General features: G+C 38.7%; 2 protein-coding genes and 1 pseudogene across 3 annotated transcripts; all 3 read left to right on the forward strand.

Annotated features, from left to right (window-relative positions):
* Positions 1-3,931: 3,931 nt before the first annotated feature.
* Positions 3,932-5,267, forward strand: LOC149208812 (CBL-interacting protein kinase 23 pseudogene; annotated as a pseudogene).
* A 12,434-nt stretch (positions 5,268-17,701) lies between these two features.
* Positions 17,702-18,687, forward strand: LOC149208813 (tRNAse Z TRZ4, mitochondrial-like). Its single transcript, XM_089394154.1, has 3 exons — positions 17,702-17,790; positions 18,176-18,220; positions 18,429-18,687. Exons 1-3 carry the CDS (start codon positions 17,716-17,718, stop codon positions 18,486-18,488), a joined length of 180 nt encoding a protein of 59 aa, XP_089250280.1. The 5' UTR covers positions 17,702-17,715; the 3' UTR covers positions 18,489-18,687.
* A 1,031-nt stretch (positions 18,688-19,718) lies between these two features.
* Positions 19,719-21,647, forward strand: LOC149208814 (tRNase Z TRZ3, mitochondrial-like). Of its 2 annotated transcripts, XM_089394155.1 has the most exons (5): positions 19,719-19,960; positions 20,169-20,223; positions 20,389-20,432; positions 20,671-20,828; positions 21,386-21,647. In XM_089394155.1, exons 1-4 carry the CDS (start codon positions 19,892-19,894, stop codon positions 20,782-20,784), a joined length of 282 nt encoding a protein of 93 aa, XP_089250281.1. In that variant the 5' UTR covers positions 19,719-19,891; the 3' UTR covers positions 20,785-20,828; positions 21,386-21,647. The 2 variants fall into 2 exon arrangements, 1 of the variants encoding a protein (XP_089250281.1); XR_016252160.1 differs by lacking the exons at positions 20,671-20,828; positions 21,386-21,647 and adding an exon at positions 20,571-20,592 and having other exon boundaries at positions 19,719-20,432.

The raw sequence follows: 21,647 nt of genomic DNA on the forward strand, positions 1-21,647 counted from the left end.
AATACAATCATATCATAGGTGTCGAGGCAAGAACTTTGGCTTAATATAGTGAGTTGATTAGTCCTTGTGGATTCAATCCTTTTTCGAAGTCACATCACTACTCCTTCATAATGAAAGTCTTTAGTTGGAAGATATTTTTTGTTATCCTCTTATCAAAAAAATGTAGTGTGCCTCAATTTTTCATTGTTACGTTTAGCTTGGGCTGCAAATATCAGTGTGACAAATGTTTTGGTTCTTTTCATGTGTTAGAAAATCTCGAGTTGTTTTATTGTTGTCATTTCCTTGTTCCAAGTAACATAGGTTGTGCATCTTCTTTGGCTTCTAATGAATAATGTGAATAAAATATTATTTATTTATTATTCCATAAATTATTGGGTGGGATGACAAATTTGTGGCTTTAAGGGAAAACTATGTGTCTAAAGCAGAAGGGATTGTGTCATATAAATGAAAAAATGTCACTTTTTATTGGCCAACTATTAAATTTTTAAGATTTAAAAATTTAAAAAGACACAATTTTATTATGGCTTTTTTATGGTCTCTTTAATATAAACTTCAATAGAACTACATTTTTTTATAATCTTTCATCTTTGAAGAGTTACATCAACATATGCCCTTGCAAATAAAATTTATACCAACAGTTCAAATTTGAACGTTGCTCACCCGCCATCCCCATCACCATCCCACCGTACTCTACGTATACCTCATAGCCTTCATTGTTGTCAAGGCCAAAGTTAACACCAAGGCCAAGGGGGCACCCATGACTGTCGATGCCCACTTGAAGTGGAGAAAATTTGAAGTGTGACTGTGGGGGTTTTGTGTGCACAACACACAGGCGTGCACCTTAGATGTGTCCACACGAAGGCACGGAGGCCGAGCGCCCATGGCAAAGGTGGCGTGCACAACAGGGTGACATGACTTGGATAACCAAACAAAACAAAAGTGAAGTGGACCCAAGGGTGTCGTGTCCTTGGAACAAGGGCACATGCCTTGGGTGCGCCCACATGGAAGCAGGGCGCCTTGGTGCCCAAATGTGACTTGCATGACTTGACGACAGGTGGGCGACATGAAGCTGGGCGACATGATGGGTGGACTGGGCGAAAGCGAGAAGAAGTGTGGAAGGAACAACACAGGTGATGGGTGACACGACCTACACAAATGCATCGGTACAGATTGGCCTCGAACTGCACAGTGGTTCATGTCTGAGACAGGAAAGACAGGTTGAAGGTTCCCTCACTTGGGCTTTTCGGAACAAATTCGTAGGTGAAATCTTTGGTACCCCACACGACAATGATGCGGTTGTCAGGAAGGATCTGGTTGGATGCGTACTGTCGGTTGTCAGCGAGACTAGAAGAATGCAATTCATTCCAGTCGCAAGCGTCATTCGAGCAAGGGACGAAGTAGCAGATTACCCTCCCCCCATCTCTCCAACCACCCGTTTGAATGAGCGTCCCATTGGCGACGAAGGCACCAGATGAACACCAAGTATCAGTGAAGAGCATGAGGGTCTTGATCGTGTTGGTGAGCTCGTTGTATTCGATGGAATGTGTCCAACAGTAGTGAGCGAGAGCCTGATCTTGCAGATTTTCGCGGCATTGACCATTGCCCATAAACAACAACGAAGGACCAAAGTTGGTCTTGTCGAACATGACGACGGTATTAAAATAAGTCACAGTCATGTGCATGGAGGACACTCCCCCGTTCTGTATGAGAAGTGTCCATCTTTCTGACGTCACAAACTATTCTGCTGCGTCCCATGACAATGTCCCTAAAATCCACAACACAATTATGATAAAAACAAATACAGAGAAAAAACACAGTGAATAACAGCTAAAGATACTTAATTACACAACAATAAAAAAACCGGGAGTGGATGATTTCTGCCTCTCTGTGATCCTTCTATTTATAGCAGGTTTTTAAGTTGGTTACATCAATTAAACAAATATATATTTAGGCGGTGCTACCCCTTCGCATTCGATCGGTGTTGGCCTTTCAGATTTAAGGAGGTGAGGGGGTGTGATTAGTCAGTGACAATTCTTTGGAGTTTGAAATGTCATTGCAGTTGTTATCACTGAAATTGCTGTAGTTAAAAATTTTTAGCCTGGCTTAAAGAGTGGGTGTTTTCGCAGCGCCTGAATTCTTTTCAGCAGTTTCGCAGCGCTACTTGTTTGAGTGGTTTCGTAGCGTGCTATGAAACTGGGGATTTGTTCGAGTTTTCATTGAAGGCCCAGACTTCAGGGGTTAAACCTTGTATTCAAATGCATGAGAAGGATGGAAGTGAATGATTAAAGTGAATTATTAACTGGAACTACATCAGCAATATAAATCAAGGTGGTAATGGAGAAGTGGCTCAAGGCTTTGCTGCCTTTTCTAATACACCGGTTGCTTATTCTGTTTCCTCTTAGTCTATCATTTCAATGTTCACATAATGGTTGAAGAATGATTTGTCACCTTAAATACTGGTATTTGTGAGATCCCCAGAAGATTCCTCTGTGAGAGCGAAAATTGCAGCAGTTGCCACATTAGATGTCCTGGCAAAGAAATTTGTAGGGAACTTTCCCAGTACCTTTAGTGACTGTCTTAGTCCTGTTGTTGCAAATCTCACAGCAAATGATGTAGCCCTTTCCTCAGGTTGCTTGCATTGCATAGCTTCTTTTGTTACTGAACTGGGGCCACAAGCATTGGCTCATCTTCCTCACATTATTAAATATATCCTTAAGAAGACATGGCGGGTTTGCTTGTCTTCATATAAAGAAGCAACAGTGTCTAAGATGGCAGACTTTGAAGGGAACACAGCTTCTGGGGGAGCCTTTTTGATTTCTGTTCTTAGTGTTTTAGAAGCAATTGTGCAGAAGCTGGGCGGGTTTTTGAATCCATACTTGGAAGAAATTGTTGGTCTTTTAGTGTTGCATTCACAATTTACTACTGACTCAGGTTCAACAGTATGCACAAAGGCTGCTTCAATCCGCATTCTCATGTCTGAAAAGATCTCAGTGCGGCTTTTGCTTGATCCGATTGTTAGAGTTTATGGAAAGGCTGTAGAGAATGGAGAAGCTTCTGTTTCAGCCATTTTTGAAATGCTAGCAGTTGTCGCTTCTAAAATGGACAGACCATCTGTTGTAACTTATCATGCAAAAATATTTGAGTTATGTCTGATAGCTTTGGACCTTCGTCATATGTTTTCGAGCCTCTTACACTATTTTGGAGGATTGAACCCGCGTTATCAAAGGCAAACAGAGCGAAAAGTTGTGGAAGGACAAGGGGATTTCCAAGAGCTAAGGCCGCTGCATTACTTGTATCATTTTGTCCGACAATATCCATATGGAAGATTTGTCTTCGGGATTATTAGAGTCTATGAAGAGACACGTCTTTTGGTCCCGTGGCAAATTCATGGAATAGCTTAATGTATGGGCGCAAGTGTTTGATGAAAGAGACGTAGCTCATTATCATCGTGGCCTAGCTTCATAAGACCTCTTTTTCTACGCAAACAGGTGGCAGGGGTGATCAATAGTCACTGTTGTTATAATGAGACATCTGGCAATTCTGTTTCCAGGAATTCGTTCACTTGAAATAAAGACTTTCATTGGAAATATATGCGCTATATATCTATTTGAAGCTACGCAACAAGCTGTGATATGAACCGGTGAATGAAGCTGTGATATCTATTATAATAGCTTGATGTATGGGCGCAACTGTTTGAAGTCACTTCAAGTAGAGTTTTTTGCTGCTTGGAAGAGATCACAAGGTTGAATACGAGTTGCAAATGAATCGCCTAACAAGACAGTTCCAAAGGCGCAGAGGATTTTTCGAGCATGAGCATGTATCAGAGCAGAAAAAGATGCTCGTTGATCGAGATTTGCAAGGGGTGATCAGTAGATAAATCAGTTTAGATCTTTTCGACTCCTTCTTCATTTAACATAAGCTCGAGCTCATCATGTCAGCTCGTAGAAGAACTCTGTTAAAAGCTGTCATTCTTGGTAATAGTGCGGTGGGTAAAAATTTGCTTCTGGATACATATGGAAATCTTAAAGTATCAGATTTTGGCCTAAGTGCACTGTCTCAACAAGTCAGGGATGACGGTTTGCTTCACACTACTTGTAGAACACCCAATTATGTTGCTCCTGAGGTCATCAATGATAAAGGTTACGATGGGGCAACTGCAGACTTGTGGTCATGTGGTGTCATCCTATTTGTTTTAATGGCAGGTTACTTGCCTTTTGATGATCCAAACCTTATGACATTGTATAAAAAGATATATAAAGCAGATTTTACGTGACCTTCATGGTTTTCTTCTGGTGCAAAGAAATTAATTACAAGGATTTTGGACCCAAACCCTAAGACACGAATTACAGTACCTGAGATTTTAGACAATGAATGGTTCAAGAAAGGTTATAAGCCACCCAAGTTTAATGAAGAAGAAGATGTAAATCTGGATGATGTTGATGCTGTTTTCAATGATTCAGAAGAACCTCTTGTTACAGAAAAAAAGGGAAACAAAACCAGAGGTGATGAATACATTTGAACTTATCTCCATGTCCCAGGGTCTCAATCTTGGCAATCTCTTTGAAATGGACATGGGTATGGTTAAGCGAGAAACGAGGTTTGCATCTAAATGCCCTGCAAATGAGATAGTATCAAAAATTGAGGAAGCTGGAAAGCCTCTTGGATTCAATGTGCAAAAGAGAAATTACAAGATGAAGATGCAAGGTTCAAAGACTGGAAGAAAGGGTCATTTGAATGTAGCTACAGAGGTATTTGAAGTAGCTCCTTCTCTTTTTATGGTTGAAGTCCGCAAGGCTGGAGGTGATACCTTGGAATTTCACAAGTTTTACAAGAACCTTTCGGCAGGCCTAAAAGTATCTCCAGAAAGCAGAGGAATCCGGGCATGTTGTTTGAGTTTGTTTTTAGGAAAAGCTATTGACATTGAAGCCTGGCAGCTAAACAGGATTATTTGCAAATTGTTGTTCATTTGTTGGAATGAGGAAGATCATTAATAAATGTAGCACAGTGTTAGCAGAAAACCAGTGAGGGGGACTGTGTTTTTAAATCACACAGCAGTTTCGTAGCGCGCTACGAAACTGCTGTAGGTGATGATTTAAAGCGCAGGGCAGTTAGTGTGATACTGTGAGCAGCTAGTTTGACACGGTGAGCGGGAGTTGAGGAAGAAGAACAGCTGTCTATCAAATACCACCTACAGCACATCAGAAGCCTGGCATCATTCCATATTTGGGGTTATTAAAACATTTGGGGAGCAGGCTGCTATACTTTAGGAGAATGTTGGGAGACAGAAGCCGACAAATAGGAGCACACCTTCTGGTCATTAAATGAGGCATCAGCGCTTTCAAGCATCCCAAGTCAGCATTCATCGCATCTGTAAGCTCAACCATCTCAACTTAACTAAAGGAGGACAGCTGTCACAGCATTCAAGAAAGCATCAAGCCTGCGAGGAGAAAATAATTAGTGTTTTAGTTTGATTTGGACTTTATGTAATTACAGCCCAGCATGTTTGTAATTAATGCATTAGTTAGTAGCATGAAGGAGTAGTTAATAGGGCTTTCGAGCTCCCTCTAGAAAGGGAGGAATGTATTCATATAAATAGAGGAAATTAGGATGTAAAAAGGGTTGGATACTTAATAGAAAAACAGTGTTGTTTTGGGCCATTGTAAGACCTTTTTTGACAGTAATAGTAAAACAGAGTTATTCTCTTCTCAAGATTCTCGAAGGATTGTCATGTTCAAATGTAGTGATGGTGTTTTATGCTTTATGTTATTTTATAGTCTTGTTGTATGCAATCACTCAGAATTCATAATTATATGCTCTGACTTCCTGTGTATACAACAAGCTATGTTTTGGTGAAATATGTTTGACATGTAATGCTAAGAGCCTTGATTTCTATGAGGTCACTGTGTTTTCCTTGTTTACTTGATATTATAGACTCCATAGCCCAATGAGAGCCAGTTTGATGTGTTTCCAACCAGTTATGCTTTCATAAGTAAATAAAGAGTTAGCCATCTAGTGTTTGAAGGATTTTGTCAAGAGTTGTGAGAGAGCCCTCTCTGATTAGGAAGGCTAATTCCTAATCTAAAGTATGGTCTGAAACAGTTACATGAGACCTTGCTTGGTTGCAGTCCCTAGTACTGGTTTTGTGATAACAACAGTGGTGACGATAGAGAATGTGAAATAATTAGTTGTTCTTACATTCTTCCCCTTAATTATTTCACAAAAAAACAAAACTTTGTTATTACATCAAAGTGACGTTACATCATACACACCCCTATGTTTGCCTTGTGGGTTTAAAACAAGTCTTTTCCAAAGGGTTTTGTAAATATGTCTGCAAACTGGTCTTCTGATCTGCAAAACACCATACATATTTCATTATTGCTTACTAATTCTCGAATGAAATGGTACCTCGTATCAATATGTTTACTCTTCTTATGGAAAACATGATTTCTTGATAATGCAATAGAAGATTTGTTGTCACAGAAAATTTGAGTTGGTTCTTTCTGTTCATGTAATAACTCTTTCAAAATTCTTCTCATCCACACAGTTTGGCATGTTGTTGTTGTCATTGCAACATACTCTACTTCAGCTGATGAGAGAGTCACAATGGCTTGCTTCACTGATGCCCATGAAACTGCACCTGAACCAAAACTGAACACATACCGAGATGTGTTCTTCCTGTCATCAACATTGCCTACAAAATCATTATCTGTATATCGAGTTAGTTCAAAATCTAAATTAGATGCATACATGATACCATAATTTCTTGTTCCAGTAACATATCTTAAAATCCTTTTTCCAACTAGCCAATGGGTACTCTTCGGAGACTCCATGAATCTGGAACTTACACCAAACATTATATCGGGCCTTGTTGCAGTCAAATACATAAGACTTCCAGCCAATTGTTTAAACAAGGTTGGATCAATATCTGAACCATGAGCATCCTTACTGAGCTTTGTACCAATTGCAATTCAGGTTACAACTGGCTTACAGTTTTCCATCCCGAACCTTTTCAATATATCCTTTGCATACTTAGATTGACAAATGGAAATACCATATTCAGATTGAGTTACTTCAATACCAAGAAAATGTTTCATTAAGCCTAAATCGGTCATATCAAATTATGTTTTCATGCTTGTCTTAAAATCATCTATTGAGAGATCTCTAGTGAAAATCAAATCATCAACATACACACACAATCAAAATTTTACCATCCTCGTTTACTTTTGTATACAAAGTTGGATCACTTGGACTCTTGATGAATCCATTGTTATTCAGATATTCATCAATTCTATTATACCATACTCGAGGTGCTTGTTTCAATCCATATAATGCTTTCTTTATTTTGTAAACTTCATCTTATTGACATCAATTTCATATCCACGAGGTTGTTTCACATAAACCTCTTCTTCCAAAAAACCATTTAAAAATGCAGACTTAACATCCATTTGATATATTTTCCATTTATTTTGTGCAGCAATAGCTAATACCATTCTTACTGTGTCAAGTCTAGCTACAGGTGCAAAAGTTTCATTATAATCAATACCAGGTTGTTGACTGAACCCGTGAGCTACAAGTCTTTCTTTATGCTTTTCAATTTCACCTTCAACATTCACTTTAGTTTTGTAAATCCATTTAACACCTATAGTATTTTTACCTTCAGGAAAATCTACAAGTTCCCAAGTATTATTTCTTTCTATAGCATCAATTTCTTCATCCATGGCTTTTATCCAAACTTTTTCTTTCACAACTTCATCAAAATTTATTGGATCATATGCAAGTAATGTAAAATTTGAAACTTGATCTATTTTATCATTATGCTCATACAATTCCTTTAAGCTTCTAGTCTTCCGACCTTTAATTCTATTCTTCAATGTAGCTATTGTAGGATTAGAATCATTACTTACCTCTGATCCTGTTGTTTGTTGTCCACCATAACCTAATGGTTCGCCATGTCCATGATTTCTCGGTGTTCTGAATTGTAATGGATTGGCTCTTGGTGCTTGTCTTGTTGAGGTGCTTGCAGCAAGTGTATATGGAATTGGTTTTCCACCTTGTGTTTCTTTCTCATCTTCATTATCATCTCCATGAGATAATACAATTGTCTCTACAACAGATTTATCTATGCTTCCATCCCAAACTTCTTCTTCCTTGAACTCAACATCTCTACTGATAATATATTTCTTGGTGATGGGATTATAAAGTTTATATGCTTTAGATTTGTCACTATATCTAATAAATATACATTTCTCACTTATATCATCTAACTTCTTTCTCAATTATCTAGGAACATGTGCATAAGCAACGCAACCAAAAATTCTTAAATGAGATATATGACAACTCTTACCATTCCATGCTTCTTTAGGAACTTGATCCTTCATGCTCTTAGTCAGACTTCTGTTAAGAATATAAACAACACAAGCTACTGCTTCTCCCCAATATTCATTTGGTAGATGATTTTCTTTCAACATAATTCGAGCCATATTCATAATAGTTCGATTCTTCCTTTCAGTTATTCAATTTTGTTGTGGAGTATAATGTGCAGTAAACTGCCTCTTGATTCCATGTGATTGACAAAACTCAATGAAATTTGTTAGCATATATTCACCACCTCTATCTGATCTCAAAATTTTAATATGATTTCCACTTTCCTTTTCAACCATAGCTTTAAATCTTTTAAATATAGAAAATGCTTCAGATTTCTGTTTCAGAAGATAAACCCATGTTTTTCGACTATAGTCATCAATAAAAGTAAAAAAGTAAACATTACCAGCCAAATAAGGTGTTTGCATTGGTCCACATAAATCTGTGTGAACAATCTCCAATGGAGCTCTCACCCTGTATGAAACTCCAGATACAAATTTCTGTCTCTGATGTTTTGGAAGTATACAACTTTCACACGAGCTCATCAGTTTTTGAATACTGGGTAACCCTTTCACCATATGTTTCTTCTGTAACAAATCTAGACCACCAAAATACAAATGACCATATCTTAAATTCCATAAACATGGTTCATCGAAATTCTTAGTTTTGTAAGCATTCAAGGAGGGAGACAATTCTTTGTCATTTCTACTCTTGCTATCGACTGCTTACTTGGATATATGTCAATGATAGTACATACATTATTCTTGAAGAATTCTCATACCTTTTCTCTATCAATTGTCCAATGCTCAACAAATTGCATTTCAAGCTAGGTACATAATATACATCATCGATTATTCTTCTATCACCATGTCTAGTATAAACAACAATCATTCCTTTACCTTTGACACATATCTTAATATCGTTACCCAACTTGACTTCAGACTGAATACTGGTGTCTAGATTGGAAGCAAATTTTTTTTTCTAGTCATGTGATTGTTGTAGCCGTTATCTAAAAACCAAATATCATTCGAATATTCTTGAGTCATGTTACAAGTCATAAACACTGGCTTCTGACTATATTCAAATTATTCTGATATGTGTGTAGATTACTTACCAATATTTACCTGCCTCTTCAAACACTTAGTAGCAAAATGACCATATCTTTTGCAGTAATAACATTGAACTTTAGACATATCATACATTTGATTTCCTTGATGCCAGGTTCTATTGTAACTCCCTCTTAAATTAGAAGGATGTTGTTGAGATTTATCTTCATGATCATAATTATCTCATGGACGTCTTTGATTAGCTACTCTGCCACCTTGTCCTCTATTAATCGATCTTCCTCTGCCTCTTCCTCTATGAAATTGAAGCTGAGTTTTGAAGACATTCTCCAACATGCTATCATCATATCTTGACATCCTGGATTCATGTGCAATCAATGAACCAATCAACTCTTCAATTTGCATTTGACTTGTGTCCTTGAACTCTTCTATGGATACAACTATCGCTTCAAATTACTTTGGAAAACTTCGAAGGACTTTCTCGATCACTCTCTTGTTTGAGAGGTCTTCTCCATATTGTCACAATTTATTAACAACACTCATGACTTGAGTAATAAAAGCATCCACAGTTTCATTGTCTTTCATTTTTAGATTCTCGAAATCTCTTCTCAAATTCTAAAACTTGACATTCTTTACTTTCACTACACCCTGATAACAGGATTCAAGAGTGTCCCACGCCTACTTCGAAGATTTTTCATTTGAGAATTTTGAAAGTATCACGTCATCCAAGCCTTGTTGAATAAATCCAAGAGCTTTATTGTCCTTCATTCTGTTCTCTCTCCGCAACATTAGTTCAACATTTGTAAGAGCCATCTCTGCTGCCTCATTAGCAAGCTCAGGATACCCATCAGTAAGAAATCCCAAAAGATCATGAGAATGCAACAATGTTCTCATTCGAATAAACCAGGAATCATAACTTTTCTCAGTTAAAATAGGAATTTACTGAATAGTATTGGTATTTAAAACCATTTTAATTCAATTTACAAAGTACTTTAATTTCTCCAAATAATCAAAAAGCTCTTCGTTCAAAATAAAATATATATATATAAAATATCCTCAATTCTAAGCCAAATACTTGTTCGACACATTTTTTAATAAAACAATGCAAAAGGAAGTAGAGAAATTATGCTTTTATCCTGCATACACTCCACTCCTTAACTTCCACATAATTTTTTTTTGCAGGAATAACTTCCACAGGAAAAAAATTTCATCTATATTTTTTCAACTCCAAATTACTTAACCCTCCTTTAAATGACAACGTCAAAAGACATAGCAATAGCCGTACAGTTTCAATGCATCAATTTGCAATGTTAAACATCTCCAACTTCAGAGCTTCCACACTCCAATACAATTATGGTTTCAATGCAGCATTAAACAACTCTAACTCCACTATGCAACAATTCCTTAACAACACCAACTATTTTGGTCACAAGTGCTCTGCACAACAGTTCTTTTCATCCTCACACAACAACGAATTTCAAGGACACAACAATGGTTTTTCACCGAATCTCAGGAAATAAAGACTTCCAACAAACTCCAAACTAGCTCTAAACACAGTGAATAACAACTACAACAACTTAATTACACCAACAATAAAAAAATCGGGAGTGGATGATTTTTGCCTCTTCGTGATCCTTCTATTTATACTAGACTTTTAAGTTGTTTACATCAACTACACAAATATATTTTAAGGCGGTGCTACCCCTTTGCATTCCATCGGTGTTGGCCTTTCAGATTTGAGGAGGTGAGGCGGTGTGATCAGTCGGCGACAACTCTTCAGATTTTAAAATATCATAGCGATGGTGATGGTAAAGGACGTGAAATAATTAGTTGTTCTTACAAATTACCATGAAGTTGCACAAACAATAATGGATATTATGAGATAATTTCATTATATTTTGGAAATTTTCTCCTGCTAATCTCAGATCGCGAAAGACTAACGATACAATCAATTAACATGTGTCGATACTGTAGGATCCCAGATTAAATAACATTTATACAGTGACAAACTCTAAATGCTAGGTCTTCACATATCAATCAGATTGGAATGAATCTTTCCATTGGCTTATAACAGAAACACTTGACAGAAACACTGAAGACTCATGGAAGAGCTTATTCATTACATTTACAAAGCACATACATTTATACAAAACCCATTACAGGGATCCACCTACTACCATTTAATCTCTATCTAAATTTGTTGACTCTCGCTGACTGAAATTAAACTTGGTGACGAGGGAACAGTGGGTGGCGCCGTTGGCCGCAGTCATGATTAATGTTCTAACACCTCCCCTTAATCATGATGACCTAAACTTTAATTTTCCTGCTGGTCTAAGTCTCAGCTAGGCTTACAACAAAACATTTCATTTTTGCCTTCTTGCTAAAGGGTCCATGCTTGCTCATTTGCTCATGCAGTTTCATCTTCACCTTTCTCGCTTTCCTTATGAGCTCCTTCAACTGCTCTTTTCTTATGTACTTAACATTAGCAACCTCTTCTGGATTGGGATGCAAGGCAAGATCTCGAACAAGGTAATATAATTCATTCTTTCCCCACTTTCTATGAGCCACCAAAATGCACTCATCCTCGAACATGAGCAGCCTCCGAAAAACATCCATGGTAGTATCCTCCACTGTTGCAGCCATCTTAGAAGTGGATCCAATCACATTATTAACAATTTGGTTCATGGACAAGCAAGTTTTGCTCGCATATGGAATGGAATCCATCTCTGGATATTTATGGTCATCAATAAAATCATTTTGTTGATCTAATAATTCTTGTGACTCAAAAATACTACCTGAATAAAAAATATTACCAGGCCCAAAAATACTTCCAAATGGGCTCTCTAAAAATGCATCATCAAAAAGATCAGTATCCAACATTATCCCACGCATTGTACTCCAATCATACTAGTGACCTTCTGCGCAGCTATCCACACACGATAGCCACCACACACAGTGCTTATCAACAACACTCTTTGTGGATTGAACAATGCATTCAATTGGCCTTTAATTGGCTTTTCGCACTCAATAACACTTCACAAACAAGGCACAAACCAGGCATACATAAATATTGACACTGAACCAAACAAGGATCGACCTTGAACAAGACCCACCTACACCATTCAACTTGGCAGATCGGCCCTACCTGTAGCACTCTACTACACAACAGGCTCTCTACACAGCGGTATCGATCTGTGCAACGCTTGCTCAACTGGACAACACAACTTGTTGCACAACCTTTTCACTCAACCAAAGGGGTGGCATACATTTCCAATTTTAAAAAATAAAATCTAACTTTTCAACTGTGGAAAATATCCCACACAGCTGATGTCTCACAACAAACCCAACTAGCAACCGAAGCAACAAAATTTTCCGCAAAGAATCACCTCCACACAATGCTCACACTCCTTCAGCATCCACGTCTTGGTTCGACCTTCTACGAGTCATATGGCCGCACCAAAACAACACAATCACCTCCACAAATCACTCAACTTGCTCAGCACTCAACGACATCCACGACCCTTTAGCTTCAACGCTTCTTCAATCCACAACAAGACTCCAGTTCTTCACAAGCGGCAAACACCAAGCCACAATAGACTTTCCACTATCAGCTTTCACCAAGTCCCAACACCACTGCGACAAGCTCGCAGATTCACTAACAACGGCGCTTCTGCATCTTCTCAATCGGCTCTTAAGCTCACACGCATGCATTCAACAGGCCCACTCCAATGATGTCTGTCTTCTGGACATTAGGGATTTCTGTCAAATCATTCTCACAAATGTCGGGTACCCACTTAACACAACAGCTTCTCCAAATTAGATTCAGCCTCTTGTAGACACTACAAACAAGCTGGTTGGTGCCTCTACTTCGATTGGTCCAAATGTTGTTGTTTGCGGATCTGTCATGCACACCACTCAGGGTATATCCTAGTTGTCTGTGGCTTCAACAATGATCAGATCGGCTCTCCATGCGCAAAATGACAACACCAGAACGCAGATCGCTCACACCACGCTAGAGAGAATATATAGACTTGTCCAGGCTCGGTAGGAAACAACCAACAGACTTCACCCGACTTTCTCAGGCGCACTCGGCAAGCCAACGAACAGTCAAAATTCTTTACACATCTCCTCGCCTCTTCCGTTCGACTTCCTTAGGTGCACTCGGCAACCAACGAGCAGGAAACTATCCAAAGGGCAGTCGATTTCCTTAGACTTCCACCAGACCTTCAACTCTATGCCTCAACGGAGCTCAACACACAAATGCCTGATGCCTCCAGGGAGCACGATGACAGATCGGCTCTCAAACATAGCTGCTTCAATTTAAAACAACGACAAGGCTCAAAGCCTTTCCTCGGCCCTCCAGGCTCCTCCACACTCTAGCATTATCACACTTCAAACAACGCTTAGAGATCCACACAACATTGTGCTCACACTCTCTCACAACACAACAACACTCTCTCTCTTGACTGTGGACTCTCCAACACAGTGGCACACCATAAGAGCTTTTCACTATGCTGCTTTCCCATAGCAGCAAGAGCTCACGCTCTCTGCAATCAAACACTCAGCTTCAAAAGTGGCCTCCCACAGCTATTTACCACTCAACCTCCTCCAAGAAGCGTACCTGAGCTCTATGTTCTCATAGCTCACCTAAGGTCTGATCTCCTCACACAACAACAACTTTCACAGGCCAATGCTCCTCAGGCAAATGATCTTCACACACTCAGCTTCTTTCAGGTCTTCAAGCTTGGGCTGCACCAAGCCTCTTCCCAACAACCACACCATAACGTAGCGCACTGACCTCTTCACACCATCGAGCCCTCACAAACGACGATGACTAGCTAGCCGGTTTCCTCAGGTGCACTCGGCTCAGTTAAACACACAATCTATTCACGCAAGCGCCCTCTTCAAACAAATTCATAGTGCTTCTCAAATCCACATGCCCCTCAAAGTGCCTCTCACACAACGGAAAATTGCATAATGTCTCTGGGACTACGCTCTCCCTGCACTCTCCGCCGCAGCAAACAACTCCAGGCTTTGACTGCACACCACCTAGAACTCACAACCCAGGATGGGCCTTTGTTGCTGCCATTTAAACACTAAGTCGAAACCCTCGGCTCTGATACCATAACAGAAACGCTTGACAGAAACACTGAAGACTCATGGAAGAGCTTATTCATTACATTTACGAAGCACATACATTTATACAAAACCCATTATAGGGATTCACCTACTACCATTTACTCTCTATCTAAATCTGCCGACTATAGCCGACTCCTGCCGATTGAAATTAAACTTGGTGACGAGGGAATAGCGGGCGGCACCATTGGTCAGAGTCGTGATTAATGTTCTAACAACTTATTGTGTATCCATTAAACTAGATGATGCATATTACACTTCAAGATGCGTTTTAGCGCTAGAGGTTTCTTCTTGGCCAAAAAAAACAAAAAAAATAAATATTTGAGTTTAATTTGACAAAGAAACAAAAAAAATGAATATTTGAGTCGAGATGTTTATTCTACAGCTTAGTATGATTGAGCCGAGAGGTTTATCCTACAACCTAATATGATGTGTAACACTGTCAGTTTATCATCAAAGTTAAAATATTTCTCATGTTAAACAAAATAAAATTTTTAAAAAATCTAAAAAAAATAAATAACTATACAAAACGTTTAAATAATATCTGTTTATAAAAAAAAAAAATTGCAAATAATGAGATTAGATCCTTAAAATATCTAAAAATAATAAATAGCTATACAAAAAATTTAAATAATATCTACTCATAAAAAATTTGAAAATAAAAAAAAATAAACTCTTCTCAACTCATATTAAATCTATATTTAGCATAGAGTTACTTTCTAAAAAAAAATTACCTTGCTCAATTCGGAAATTACAAGTACTAATTTCCCATCACCTAGCTTGGATTGCAATTACATTTTTTCCCTGGTTCTTCATTTTAGGACTGGTTCTTCATACTGTCCTTATGCTGTAGTTTTAGTTTTTTAATTTGTATTATTAGTCCCTGCCATCTGGCATCCGGCACGGACTATAGTAATCGATCGTTCTTAGTCCCTGCCATCTGGCATCCGGCAGGGACTATAGTAATCGATCGTTCCAGAGATAGCATTAATTTGACTGTGTTATTAGGCTGTTTCGGTCGCTTATCCTAAAGTTTTGAAATGCTTTGTTAGTCGCTTATGCTAAGTTCCATTAGCAGCTGAACTTCGCCATCTTATTTGGCCTCTTCCCGAGGGGGAAGAGGCTCGACCATAGCTTAAAGGAATAAACCTGGTGCATTTTCGCGCTAACCGTCACGGGTGTCTGGTTTTAATGCTAGCATTACTTCTGCCCGGTATGCGGTTTAGTAAAGCTCGGTGTTCCCTGTTGCAATGTTCTACATTGGCAGCTGGTGCATGCCATGATGCACCATGGTTCAACAGCTGGCAGCCTTAGTCGCACTTGTCAAAGCCCAAAGCTGGTAGGAAGCAACTCCTCCGGAGGTAAGGTAAGCGCTTGAGGCCTCTGCGATTGCTGATGAAGTTACTGAACGGGAGGAACGGGAGGCCTCTGCGATTTCTGATGAAGTTGCGAAAAGGGGGAGGGCTTCAAGTAATAGTTCCTCCAAACCATTTCCCAGATCTCCTAGCTCTTCAGGTAAGCTTTTGAACTGTGGCTTTGCCAGTCTCAGTACTCGCAAATTGCTTAATTGCTGAATACATTGGGAAGAGATTTGGAAGCGAGGGGAATTTAATTCAAATTCGATGTGTCTGAGACTGGAAGGCATCTGCATATTATGCAATTAGGAATATATGAAAATCATACTCTAACTATTAAAACTAATAAAACTACGCATGATATAGCGTTTTAGATATTCCAGGAAAAGTAAGAAGAGAAATAACCAGATATTTTAGGTGAACTTACTTGAAATAGGTTCTGTAAATCTTCTGGGTTGTAACATAAATGTCTGAGCTTCTCGAACCCCTTTAGCTTTGAGACATCAAAAGGAAGATGGGAAGTTTGCTGAAAGAGAGTTTCTGAATGAATGTAGCTAAGGAATCAGAGAACGTAGCTAAAGGCGTTGTCGCCCTAAGATTTGACTAAATACTATATCAGATTTCTTCGTCAGGGCAGAGTGAATAGGGGTGACGATCCTCTCTGGTTTTCCAAACTCGCGCTCTAGCATTTTGTAGGCCTTGCCCTTTATTAATCTTCGGAAGCGAGCCCAACTACAGCAAACGTGGCTGGACCTCCTCTGTAAGCGCCCATTTGGATAAACAAGTATGCAGCGCTCCCATAAAGATGAAACACCCTCTTGTTTGGATCTTCTTTCACATGAATTAACTCAGTGATTCTGCTGGTGCTGTTCATGACAATACCAGTATTATGCATTTTACTTGCCATGATCATATCCTTCAGCTCTGTTTTTTTGATTTCGACACTGTATGCACCAGGGTTCGAATCTCCCTGGATAAATGCTTGTGCCAGAGATTTACAGGAGGAGAAATCTTGTCTTCCAAATAGAAAATAGTGGCCTGCTATAAGCAAAAAACCCATAATTATAATCGTCTTCATGAAAAATTTAGTTCCCTTGCAGCTTGAAATAAATCCAGGGCCTGGATATTCCTTCTCTGTCTCTTTCTGTTTCTCCATTGCCATCGCAAAATCGAACACAGGGCACCCCTAAAAGCTAGAATTCTCTGTCACATCTAAGCCCAGAAGAAGACGATTAAATTAAACAGGGCAAGGCCTTTCTGAGCGGGAGCTGGGAGTCTGAGATACCAATTATCTCTGGAAAATGAAAGCAGAAAAACGCGCAGGAAAGTTCTCTGGCTTTTCTGTACCGTCAGGATCAACACAGAGGCTGAAACATCCCAGGTATTCCTATACGGCATATACTGGATGGTTCTTTGATTTCTTATCTTTACTTACAACATATTCCAGCTTCGTCGATCGCCATCTGGATGGTTCTTTGATTTCTTATCTTTACTTACAACGTATTCCAGCTTCGTCGCTCGATCATGGCGATCTTAGGGTGCAGTTAACGCGACACTTGGTATCCATGCGGTTAGCATGAAGTCCAGCGGTCCAGCTGTGGCGACTTTTATATATTTATATATTCTAATTGTCATATTATTTTATTTAATAATTTTTTATATAACTTTCAATTATTCGTTTTTTCTTTTTATTACTAGCCTGCTGAATCATACCAACCTGCTTTTAAATTTTATTTTATTGGCTTTAGGTTTCTGAGGTTTTGTCCTCGTTATCTTTGTTACAGATTCTGGGGACTGGGATGGATACGCAAGATACATCCCCATCTGTTCTGCTGTTTTTTGATCAACAACGCTTCATATTCAATGCTGGAGAGGTGAGTTCAAGTTAAACTAAAATATCATAGCTTTACCAGGCCATAAAAAAATAGAGAGCTTTCCACACAGGACTGGAGTCCCCGATGGTGGGGATATCTGCTTTCGGTATAGCGTTAAAATTACCGATTGAATCCATGTCGCGAAGGCAATTGAAGCACTTTGTGGGTTTTGAGACTGTGACTACTGGTTGGTACTTGCAACTATTGATTCCTAGACAAAACAGGCCAGCTAGTCGCTTCCTTTTGAACTCAATGAATCGCTTACATTCATAGGTTATGTGGCTTTTGGGTTAAAAGTATGGGTAATCGTGCTGGTATTTTCAATGTATTTGAACATAAAATCTGGTCAACATGTCTCTGAATGGACTATTCTTTTTTGTATCAGGGGCTGCAACGCTTCTCTGCTGAACACAAATTCAAGCTATCAAGAGTAAGTTGTGCTTTTGAATTAGTGTTATTTGGATCACTTATATACAGCTTTATAAATCATTGTTTTCTTAATGTGTCTGCCTTCTCTGTAAGATAAAATATTCAAGTTTACTTGAGCCGTTAGACACCCAATAACAAAATATGACGCTCTTAGATTTGATAAGATTATTATGCACATGGACTGATAACCTATAAGGGTTGGCTCTCAGTTAGATCACATATTTCTTACCCTGGTTTGCTCAGAAACTGCGGGTGGCATTCCAGGTTAGTTGTCGGAATATTTGGTCAGTTTTTATCTATTGTACGCAGAACTAGGGTTGATATGCAGGCAACAGGAGTGATCTTTTTCTTTTGAATTGGTGTCTATACCTAGATTATGATTTTCTCAAGCAATCACAAATGGAATTACACCATGATCGTGCTTTGCAGGTCTTCTCCTGACGATGGCTGGCATAGGGGATGATGCAATGACAGTAAGCAAATTTTATGCCCTCTTTTGCGTTGGAAGATTTTTTCTAGGAGGTCAAATTGAACACTAAAGTATTAAGACATCCTTATACTAGTGAAAATTTATCATGTTCTAAAATTTGTAGGTAGCACTTTGTGGGTTTTGAAACTGTGACTACTGGTTGGTACTTGCAACTATTGATTCCTAGACAAAACAGGCCAGATAGTCGCTTCCTTTTGAACTCAATGAATCGCTTACAGTCATAGGTTATGCGGCTTTTGGGTTAAAAGTATGGGTAATCGTGCTGGTATTTTCAATGTATTTGAACATAAAATCTGGTCAACATGTCTCTGAATGGACTATTCTTTTTTGTATCAGGGGCTGCAACGCTTCTCTGCTGAACACAAATTCAAGCTATCAAGAGTAAGTTGTGCTTTTGAATTAGTGTTATTTGGATCACTTATATACAACTTTATAAATCATTGTTTTCTTAATGTGTCTGCCTTCTCTGTAAGATAAAATATTCAAGTTTACTTGAGCCGTTAGACACCCAATAGCAAAATATCACGCTCTTAGATTTGATAAGATTATTATGCACATGGACTGATAACCTATAAGGGTTGGCTCTCAGTTAGATCACATATTTCTTACCCTGGTTTGCTCAGAAACTGCGGGTGGCATTCCAGGTTAGTTGTCGGAATATTTGGTCAGTTTTTATCTATTGTACGCAGAACTAGGGTTGATATGCAGGCAACAGGAGTGATCTTTTTCTTTTGAATTGGTGTCTATACCTAGATTATGATTTTCTCAATCAATCACAAATGGAATTACACCATGATCGTGCTTTGCAGGTCTTCTCCTGAAGATGGCTGGCATAGGGGATGATGCAATGACAGTAAGCAAATTTTATGCCCTCTTTTGCGTTGGAAGATTTTTTCTAGGAGGTCAAATTGAACACTAAAGTATTAAGACATCCTTATACTAGTGAAAATTTATCATGTTCTAAAATTTGTAGGTAGCACGTTGTGGGTTTTGAAACTGTGACTACTGGTTGGTACTTGCAACTATTGATTCCTAGACAAAACAGGCCAGCTAGTCGCTTCCTTTTGAACTCAATGAATCGCTTACAGTCATAGGTTATGCGGCTTTTGGGTTAAAAGTATGGGTAATCGTGCTGGTATTTTCAATGTATTTGAACATAAAATCTGGTCAACATGTCTCTGAATGGACTATTCTTTTTTGTATCAGGGGCTGCAACGCTTCTCTGCTGAACACAAATTCAAGCTATCAAGAGTAAGCTGTGCTTTTGAATTAGTGTTATTTGGATCACTTATATACAGCTTTATAAATCATTGTTTTCTTAATGTGTCTGCCTTCTCTGTAAGATAAAATATTCAAGTTTACTTGAGCCGTTAGACACCCAATAGCAAAATATCACGCTCTTAGATTTGATAAGATTATTATGCACATGGACTGATAACCTATAAGGGTTGGCTCTCAGTTAGATCACATATTTCTTACCCTGGTTTGCTCAGAAACTGCGGGTGGCATTCCAGGTTAGTTGTCGGAATATTTGGTCAGTTTTTATCTATTGTACGCAGAACTAGGGTTGATATGCAGGCAACAGGAGTGATCTTTTTCTTTTGAATTGGTGTCTATACCTAGATTATGATTTTCTCAAGCAATCACAAATGGAATTACACCATGATCGTGCTTTGCAGGTCTTCTCCTGACGATGGCTGGCATAGGGGATGATGCAATGACAGTAAGCAAATTTTATGCCCTCTTTTGCGTTGGAAGATTTTTTCTAGGAGGTCAAATTGAACACTAAAGTATTAAGACATCCTTATACTAGTGAAAATTTATCATGTTCTAAAATTTGTAGGTTCCTATGTTTTAATAGGTTAACATCTGGGGTCCATCAGATTTACAATTTTTAACTGGTGCAATGCTGTCATTTATTCCAAACTCTGTTGTTGTTCACACCAATAGTTTTGGTCCAGGGCAGTACGTCATCAACCTCTAAAGTCTTCTTGTATCCCATGGCAAACAAGGGGTTGAGCCAATGGAATTTCATCAGGCTCCAAACATTGGCTCTGGAATATGGAGTCAACTGATTAATATGGCATATCTCATGTTGAGGATTAAATCTGGCAGATCTGTATGTACATCTGAATCCAATTCCTAGTAACTTGCCTTTTAGGCTTTTCTTTCTTATGGGGCTGTCATATTTGCTACAATCTCTGGTTGCTTTAGGCCTACTTAAATCATTTAGATGACTGTGTGGATGTACATATGATTTTCTATGATTTAGAGAATAATGATGCTATGATCTCTTGGAAACCACTGCTACAGGGATCCTTTAGAGATTCCCTGGGCTAACTATGGAGCTGAGTATGTTGTAGAATCATCTGGAGCTTTTACAACAACCGAGAAGGCTTCTGCACATCTTAAGGTATATTTTTTGTGGTAATTTTTGTATTTTTCCTGTTTGCATCTATAGTTTTCCATCGACAAATGTACTTAAGATTGTTGCATCTATATTTTTCCATCGACAAATGTACTTCCTGCAAACATTGTCATTGAGTCATAACTATGTGTCAAAATTAGCTCACCGTAAAAACTGAAACGAATACTCATGGACTGGCTACAGGTGGTGAATGAAGAATTTGGTATTGCTGAGGCCCTCATGACCACTGTTCATGCAACAACAGGTAGGCAACCCTTCTCAGCTCTTGGAGCCTACGTAGATATATGGTTTCCCAAGCTGCTGGGCTCCAAAATACCATTGTCTCTGGGCCAATGACTCAATCATCTTTGCACCAAAGAAAACAGAGGCCAGCACATAGCCTTCATAGGAAAAATGCTCTGTTCCTCCCAAGTACTCTACGAACAAGTTTATCAGATATGGACCTATATATGTTGCACAGCTAAATATGGCTGCAAACAAAGCATTGATTATCATTCCCTTCCAAACAGA

This window comes from Pinus tabuliformis, chromosome 1_2 (assembly GCF_031772625.1).
Source record: "Pinus tabuliformis cultivar Carrire ecotype Pingquan chromosome 1_2, CPIR1, whole genome shotgun sequence".
Classification (NCBI taxonomy): domain Eukaryota; kingdom Viridiplantae; phylum Streptophyta; class Pinopsida; order Pinales; family Pinaceae; genus Pinus; species Pinus tabuliformis.

Coding starts and splice junctions, on each gene's coding strand:
- LOC149208814 (XM_089394155.1), top strand. CDS start 19,892: ATGGACTATTCTTTTTTGTATCAGGGGCTGCAACGCTTCTCTGCTGAA. Junction 19,961..20,168: donor ACAAATTCAAGCTATCAAGA/GTAAGCTGTGCT, acceptor GTTGGCTCTCAG/TTAGATCACATATTTCTTAC. Junction 20,224..20,388: donor AACTGCGGGTGGCATTCCAG/GTTAGTTGTCGG, acceptor CGTGCTTTGCAG/GTCTTCTCCTGACGATGGCT.
- LOC149208813 (XM_089394154.1), top strand. CDS start 17,716: ATGGATACGCAAGATACATCCCCATCTGTTCTGCTGTTTTTTGATCAA. Junction 17,791..18,175: donor TCATATTCAATGCTGGAGAG/GTGAGTTCAAGT, acceptor TTTTTGTATCAG/GGGCTGCAACGCTTCTCTGC. Junction 18,221..18,428: donor ACAAATTCAAGCTATCAAGA/GTAAGTTGTGCT, acceptor GTTGGCTCTCAG/TTAGATCACATATTTCTTAC.